Source organism: Epinephelus moara, chromosome 8 (assembly GCF_006386435.1).
Source record: "Epinephelus moara isolate mb chromosome 8, YSFRI_EMoa_1.0, whole genome shotgun sequence".
Lineage (NCBI taxonomy): Eukaryota > Metazoa > Chordata > Actinopteri > Perciformes > Serranidae > Epinephelus > Epinephelus moara.
Window position 1 is genome coordinate 32,648,161 of NC_065513.1, and position 9,001 is coordinate 32,657,161.

Sequence of the window (9,001 nt, forward strand, 5' to 3'; positions counted from 1 at the left end):
GAGGGAATCATTACAATATCGTAACATGGTTTAGATTTCTAAATAAACATTCACCTCGTCGCTAGATAGACCTACTCCTGAAAAACTCGTGTCTGCGCAAGGCTTTTTGTCCCTACGAGGCCACCGTCATTTACCCGACGGGAGGGGTGAGCGAGTGAGTCCTGCAATCTAGAATTTGACCACTGATGTCACTGTTTTCAACGGTTTTCAACCCATTTTACACAGTGGCCCTTTAAAACAACCTGTTGTATGCAGCAACATTACATTTCACCACAGTTTCAAAGTCTATATCTATAAAATATCTCACAGACATGAAAGAGATCTATTTAATCTTTAACTCAACACTTTCTCTTCAACACTTTTATCAGTAATGGCCATTATCAAAGGCAATCTCAATGTAGAAAGACAGGACTTGCAGGCAGCCGCGCAGCAGCACAGCTGTCTGTATGAATGCCACAAGTGTGCAAGCTGCAGCAGTCCACTGAGGTAGCCATCACACAGATAGATGTAGGCGGTGTGGCCTGGACGTTAACGCTCAGGTAATTGAGACCTGTTGAAGATCCGCGGCAGATATTTTTTCTTGATTGTGGCCTAATGTACTCTGCCATTCTCTGCAGGGAAATGGTTTGTGAGCACAGGAAAAGACAATCTGCTCAACGCATGGAGAACCCCGTATGGAGCCAGCATATTCCAGGTAAGTGTGAAAGAACGTACCACGAGAACATAAACATGGCTGACAGGCAGCTGAGAGGCCAAGTACAGCGCAGTGAAATAGCCAGGAGGTTGTAGGTTTATGGAACTATCTTTGAGCAAGACATCAAACATCTTTCAGCTTTTGTGTGGAAGACGGTCAGTAAAATAAAGTAAACCTCACAGTGAAGGTGTTGATTACAACGAAATTAGAAATCTTAAAAAGTAAGTCACTTTATATCAAGGACACAAACATTTCAACAAGATGCCTTTGTTGGGGTCTTGAAAAGTAAAGATGAAGTTGCAGTGGAAGCTGAGTGAGACCTTGCACTCTACTCTTTGCAGATATTGTGGACTGGACAGAAAAATAAATCATATCTTTGTTCAGCACCTGTCTGTCATGTACATGGCCTTCATCCCTTCTTGCCTTTTTCTTCACTCTCAAGTGCACTTTTCATATTTTCACACATCTTTTATTCCCCTTACAGTCAAAGGAGTCGTCCTCAGTGCTGAGCTGTGACATCTCCATAGATGATAAGTACATAGTGACGGGCTCAGGAGATAAGAAAGCGACTGTCTACGAGGTCAACTACTAGGAGGGCGAGACCATCCTTCCATCTAGGCACTTTGCCGTGTCTCCATGTACAATTTTTAATGTGTATAAAATGGATTTGAATGGAACTAATCGAACAGACTGAGTCTTTCCTGGACAGAGACCTTTTGACCTTTTAGATGGCCGTGGATCAAAACAAACAAGCAGAACCAAGCACAGAGATTTTTTTTTTTTTGAGTGTCTTTTTGTTGTGAGGATGAATGTCTGAATGCACTGATCTGGAGAGGATGCTGTTGTTATAGTGTTGGATGGATAACATTCCTTTACACTTTTAGGCTTCATTGTTTACCAACACATCTGCACGAAAAGAATATACTTGCCTTTGTACTTTGTACGTGAAGGCCCAAAAAGACGCAGGGCCAGATCATTCCCAGTTGACACCAGATTATCTGCTCTGAGAACAGATTTGGCACAACATAAACATGCTTAACTAAAAATAGTAACACTTGAGAGGGTTGCTATTGGGTTAAAGGAGCAGTGTATACAATTTAGGGGGATTTAGTGGCATCTAGTGGTGAGGATTGCAGATTGCAACCAGTTGAAACTTCTCCCGGTTAGAATTCCTTCAGTGTTAATTGTTCAGGAGGTTTTTACCGGAAGCCGAATTATCCGCAGAGGTCTCTTCCTCTCCAAAACAAACTTAGCAGCTGATTTAAACCGTTAAAAACACTGAATAAAGCAGTTTTAAGTTACAAATCAGTGTTTCTTTGACACTGTTTGGCAGATCGCAGTCTGGCTGCTAGCTAACTGCAACTGCTAATGTGTGCTCACCTTTTTTCTGATCCAGATGTTCGGGAGTTTTTCACCAGGAGCTGAATTATCCGCAGAGGTCTCTTTCTTTCCAAAACAAACGTACTCGCTGATTTAAACCGGTAAAAACACTGAATAAAGCAGTTTCATGTTACAAATCAGTGTTTCTCACATACTGTTTGGCTCATTGGAGACAGACTAGCCTAGCACCTCTGCTATCTCTGATAATGTAAGATCCAGACATTGAGAAGTTTTTTACCTAGAGCTGCGTTATCTGCAGAGGTCTCTTCCTTTCGGGAACAAATGGACCTTGGGTCTCATTTATAAAACATCGTGTAGGATCAATACTTAAAATGTACATACGGACAAAAGCCAAAAATGGTGTGCGCCAAAAAATACTCAACAATTTCTACAATCAGGCTTCCAACTCACCAACTGCATCACCAATTTTACATGTCCAAAATATTCATAGGCATGGGTCAAAGTTTCTCCCATCAAGTCTGTATTTATAGATAGCAACTTTCACGTTAAAAAAATCAGTGTTTTTCCAACACTGCTCATCACAGAGAGGCTGCCAACTACGGTGGCCAACGCTAAAACGACGATGGCGGTGCAACATGGTGGACTCCATGAACCCGCTCCCTATGTAGATAAAAACAACTCATTCTAAGGTAACAAAAACACAATGATTCTTATTTTCAGATGATTATGAACTAAAGAAAACATACTTATTATATTATATTCCATTTCTGCCGATATATCCCCTTAAATCCTACACACTGGACCTTTAATGTAAATATCAGGGGAAAAGTTTCTCTTCAAACTTGTCCTTGTTGTCGTCTGTTCAGCTTCCAACCTTATTCCACATCCAATATTACTGCCACCACCATTTATGTTATCAATTACATCTGCGAGGTGTACAGCGTTTATTTCTGTAGATGCACACAACAAACATTCGTCAAGTATATCCAAGGATTTATTCAGCCTCAACTTCCTGTAGATATTTTCATAACAGTGATTGTTTTGATCAGTCATGAGCAAGCTGCTCAGCTCTTATTTATGCGAGCCCTAAATGCAGTATTGTCATTTTTTATTTTTTGGTTCTGTCTCATTCTTGCCTTCAGGCACTGCATGTTAATACCTCATACCAAATTTGCCTCTTTTTTTTTTAATTTTAAGACACTTTATGTTCAATATGTTTGTCTAAATCAGTAAAATCAGCTTCAACATGTGAAAAACATCAAATTTTCATTCATGAAAAAATGCATGCTGATCATAGCTATTGAAGAAACAAGATAGGCTACAATAGTTAATTAGTGAACTTTAGAGGAGCTGGTAAGCAGTCTTTTTTTTTTTTTTTTTACCTTTGGACATGCCAGACTAGCTGTTTCCCCTTGTTTTCAGTCTTTATGCTAAGCTAAGCTAAGCTAAACTAAACAGTTCCTCCAGGATTTCGTGGGCTGTTTTGGGGATTGTTTTGGTCTGTAATGCCTCATTTCACGGCAGCGTGATGCATGTTGTTTTTAGGCCTTATTTTTGGCAAAGACATGCAAGGGCAAATAAAAATTGCAAAAATAGTGACTATGCTGTCTCAGATTTAGTCAGTATAATTATGAGTCTTAAGTGTTTCCTAGAAGAATTAGCATCTTTTTGTGATGTGAGGGGGATTGGATGGTGGCTGAAAGCTGATTGCTGATGATCAGTTGACCGTTGTTGAAGGTTTGCGCCCTATGCAGCTCTCCATCTGCTCTCTCGGCCAGGCTAGCATGAGCTATCACAGCAGCAGTGGGTAAGATCCAACACTCGGCCATTAAAGAATCCCAACAATCTCACACCGACACCAAAACGGCTCAACTCTGTCATTAAACCTGCTTATAACCATTGGGTAACATTAGCTGTGTGATGCTAACCGTTAGCCCTGTCACTGTGTGTGTGACTCTGTCCCAGGCACAGAGCTCACACTCCTGCAGCAGCAGTCTCATAGTCAACAGAGAGACAGTGTGGATCAATTTGCTGCGTGCAGCGCTACAGTGAAAGGAGACTTTACCTGTTTTAAATAGTCAAAATGGAGCGACGTCTGCGCGCTAGCTCAAACTGTCAACTGATTCATACACACGTCATACGTCATACGTCAGTCTCCATACACACCCTTCCAATTTGGCAGTCTATTTACGCTGCTTTCTTTGCATTGTCTATGCGGCTGCTGCCCTGCATCAGTACTTTCAGCACCACCTCCACCCCAGCATCCACCTGCAGGCTCCGGCTAAGGGGGGAATATTTAAACATGGCTCCCCAGTGTCTCATGAAAACATATCTGTGGGGAGCGATGAGGCAGACGTCCAGATGCCAAACTCTAACTATGTTCTGCTGTTGAAATAAACATTTAAAACGTGAGTTGTCTGACTGAACTCACAGTAAAGTTGCAGTGATCCGACAAAATGTCAAGGTCGCGCTGAATTTATGGGAATTGATTCACTTTGCGTTAATCACAACATCCTGGAGGGACTGGCTAAATAGCTGCTTGGTGTAGTTGGCCTTTGATTTACAATTCAGATATGAGAGTGGTATCAAACTTCTCATCTAACTCTTGGCAAATAGTCATGATTCCCAAAATGTTAAAATATTCCTTTGAATGCAGATTGCATTTATTAGCCTGCCTTTAATATTTATTTTCTACTTGCACTGTGTGTGTATTATTCAACATTCTTATTTTCTTTCACAACTCTCATAATGTTGACTGAGGTATAAGTGTGAGTTCAGTCTGTTTGTGCGCATGTGTGTGTGTGTTTGTGTGTTGTGACCCTGTGGGCATTGAACAAACAAACTAACAAGATTGCCCTCTGTGCCCTCACTGCTGTGTGACCTTTGCTCTTGGTTCTGCCCCCTCAGTTCAGACTCCTCTAGATGCTCACAGGATTCTGTCTAACAGACTTCAGTAAAACTGTTTGATTGGTGTTTGGAGGTCAACCAGCCCTCCATTTCCTGCCTGGATTTTTTCCCCTCTCTTTTTTTGGACCTTTTGGACACCTCTCTGAAAAACAAGCTGTCAGCGATACGCTCGTGATTTCTCTTGGATTTACTTCTGTTGGCTTGTAGAAATAACACAGTGCCTTTATGCTGCTGCGCTTCTGACTCCATTTCATTCGGCTGAGTGTTAAACTACACAGTGATGAAACGTGATGGACTCTGTTGTTGGAGTGGTTTTTTTGAAAATTACTGTTTTTGAGTGCAACATTCAAGGATGGATTTTAATCAAAAAAGATCAGTCATAAGCAAATGACCACAGACGGTCACCCAGATTATCCAGTCCGGTTTGTATCAATTGTCTGTCGTCCATTTTGAAGTAATCAGGACCAAACTCCTCTTTGTGTCGCCTGCTTTACTGAACACGTGCATGTGAAATACACTATTCATGGCTACTGCTGTTTCAGTCTGACTGTTTGAGGCACGGTGCCACCAACCATAAGGACTGTACTTTTTCTTTCTGCTTTCAAGCTTTGTTCTTGTTGCTGTTGCATTTTTTGCAGCTTATCTACAACCACCTACCCAAATGACACTCACCTACAGAACACATGCATCCAAAAACACAGTGCATCAGTAGTTATTGGCAGAGATGTAAGTCCCTGTTAGATTCTGTGACCACGTAACCTCCATCATCCTCCCCTCATATTAACCTAAACAACCATTTTAAACTTAATAACTAAACTTCACTCTCTGGTACAGGGGCCCTGAGAGGCAGTATCCATTGTTATGTCTGATCTAAATTGTTTTCTCTCCTGTGTTTATGACTTAAGAACAGGTTAGAAAAAAGGTATTGCCAGTATACTCTATCTTAGTTCTGTATTCTTCTGAAAACGGGTGGAAATAAGTGTATATTAGATTATTTTCCTAAGTCTTTGTTGTTGTCATACTCAAAACATTACCATCATTTCTTTCTTTTGACCAGATATGTATTTTAATCACCGCTATTCTGCCTTTTTAAAATAAAATCGTTGTTGGTAAAACATTCCAATCATAGGGGGTTGAAGTGCCCTATGACCACCATAAACTAAAGTTAGGTATGCAGTTGACTTAACCTAGGTTGCAGCTGTTGGTTAGTCATGAACAATTCTTTTTTTTTTTTTTTTCTTTTTTTTCACTCGCTAGCTAGCAGGCTAATGGCAACCATCCGTACAGCCAGTGCTAACTGCAGATCGGTGCTGGTTAAAATATATCTAGCCAAAAGAAAGACATGCCGTTAGGGCTGCACCCTAATAGTCGACCAAACGTTAGTCGACCAGAAAGGTCATTAGTAGGCAAGATTTCATTGGTCGCTTAGTCGCAGAAAAACAAACAAACGTGAATCTCTATTAGGAGCTGCACCATGTCAAAATAAATCAAAACCAATATGACTGGACCATGTGGGAATTTAATTTGAAAGGACAGAAACAGGAAGTGTCCACGCTCAGCAGTCAGACAGGAGTCAGGTTAATTTCCAGGGCTGGTACCTGCGGTTATTCCACAGGTTAGTTAATAACATGTCGGGCAGGAAATCCAAAGTGTGGGATCATTTTGAGAAGGTGAAGGACGAACCCAAGGTGATACGTAAACTCATCTTCATTGGTCGACTACAAACATGACGTATCATCTGAAACATGGAAGTAGCTACATGCCCATTAGCCCACAGCGTCATTAACAGGCGGCTCGCTCAGTGTGTGACGTGCACTTGTAGATAAAATATAGGCCTATATTAATGAAGGTTCATTAGTACGGTTTTGTATTTCTCTGTAATGTAGCACAGTGTTAACAATGTTACTGATACGATTCTTTCTCACACCTTCAACTCAAACCTTTGTGTTGCCCCGCCAGAAATATATCATTTAATAATTAAATTAATATCGTAAACATGCAGGCGACTAGTCGACTAATGGCCCTAAATGACAACTATTGGCCAACTCGGAAAACGTTTTGTCAGGGGCAGCCCTACATGCCAGTAATGTTACATAACTTGCTAACACACAATAATATGTATCTTGTGTTTAGAGTGCACAGAGAAACTAAAAGTCACCTAGAAGAAAATATTAATGCTTTCAGTCCTATTCAGAACATGCGGTTGTGGTGCACTTAACCTCTTTTAGCAGAAATGAGTAATGCTACAAGAAAACACTTTCAAAAAGGCAAATTTTCACCTGCCGAAAGAAAGAAAATTACCCGGCAAAAAATCCACCTGTTTCACAGATTAAATAAATAAATGAGGGATTTAAAAAGATTGTTCTGGCAAAACCTTTTTTCCCCAGTCTGAGCCTAAGTCACAAACACAAGAGAGAAAACAGCTTAGATCAGACCTAGAAAATGGACCACCACGTGTTTTGCCACATGCCTCTCAGGGCTTCTGTATTTTGAAGGCTCATGCTTAGACATAATAATATAACATCTTGGTTAAGCATCAGGTCATACCCCTTGCGGGATCCATCATTTTGCTTCACGTCAAGGTTATTTTGAGACTGATTGATATATAAAATAACACTTCTAGACCCTTTGATTGCAAAAACATTCTCAACCTACAAATTTAACAAGGAAAAGAAAGAAGCAATGAACAGAGAGAGGTTCTGGCTTTTACTGTTGATGGGATTAAACTCATTTCAGCATCAGAATAGCACGTTATTATGTTATCATCGGTGTCATGAAGCCTGCAACCTATTTATCTGGCTCAATACCATTTTTCTTTTTGCTTACCTTTTTCAAGGGCACCCTCTGTCAGTTCTGAATGCCTTATACATGAATGAATTAAAGGACACATTGTGCATTTGCTCAATGCTTGACACTATTTCACCATAAAGAATTTTTTTTCAGTTAAATGCCAAGGAGAAGCTGATTTAAAGATGGACATTTATTTCTTCTTTTTATTTTCTTGCAAACATTAAAGTTATTTTATGGCTGTGACACAGACAGACAGTTGAGTTGAAGAAACTACTGAAAATAACTGCACTGGTGTGAATACAAAGGGACATTTTGCAGCAAAGCCACCTCTTGTGAGAAAAAGTGTAATGAGTTTGATACAGGAGGGACCCTATGTAAGATATTACTCTGATATTTTTGTAATTTCTTTGACAGACACACACGCAGAGTGACACTGTACATTCTGAAGGACTGGTCATGATATTGGTTTGTTCACAGTGTTTGCCTTACTCTGTGCTTTCTCTCTAAACCTGAAACATTTCTGTGTTTGCCGCAGTCAGCTACGCTCTCAGATTCAAATGTTGATTCATTCACCTCACTGCCACTGACTGCTTCGCTGCATTTTCTGCTCTTGAATTGAAGTCATAAAATCTGTACCTTCTGTACTAAATAGCGACTGTGCAACCTTCACCCTCATTCATAATGAAAAGATATGAAATACACTTTGGTTATACTTACGTCAAGAGTCAAACCTCAATGTTACTCGTCTCATCTAAGTTAGCTGGCTAACATGACCTGATACAGAAATGATGTTACGTACAATAATGATGTGTAGAGCATTTAGCTTGACTGAACTCATGAAGGTGTTATAAACTGACTGTAAACATGTAATAATTCAAGCTTACAGTGGAAAGAAACTTCCTGTTGCTAGTTGAGTTTTTTTCTTTCCTCTTCAATACAAAATGCCTTTGCTCTCTTTTTTCTAGTCTGTGGTTGATTTTATTAAATTATTGTGTGGAGTATTTTGTCTGAGACTTTCTGAGAAGTTCTGCAGTAATGATTCTTTGTCCAGATGTAGAAGAAAAGTAAGTCCAGTAGTGGAAGAAATTCTTCACTTAAAGGAGCAATAAGCGAAATTCATCATTTCTAGATTGAAGGAATTAAAAAATTGCTATGTGAAGAACTAGAGGTGTAATTTCATCTGGAGTATAGCATGACCTCACACACCCTCTCTCTCTGTGTTGATCTCCAGCCCATTGTTTACAAGCCGGTCCGGCTGCGCGTTCATGT

At 40.1% G+C, this 9,001-nt stretch overlaps 1 protein-coding gene across 1 annotated transcript in view; it reads left to right on the forward strand.

The window, feature by feature from the left end:
- Positions 1 to 1,649, forward strand: part of LOC126394141 (transducin-like enhancer protein 4) — a 59,733-nt gene extending 58,084 nt beyond the window's left edge. The window contains exons 19-20 of the mRNA XM_050050786.1: positions 618 to 694; positions 1,179 to 1,649. Of these exons, the coding sequence (XP_049906743.1) occupies positions 618 to 694; positions 1,179 to 1,286 (185 nt within the window). The 3' untranslated portion in view covers positions 1,287 to 1,649. The remainder of the gene's footprint in view (positions 1 to 617; positions 695 to 1,178) is intronic.
- The last annotated feature ends 7,352 nt before the right edge of the window (positions 1,650 to 9,001 follow it).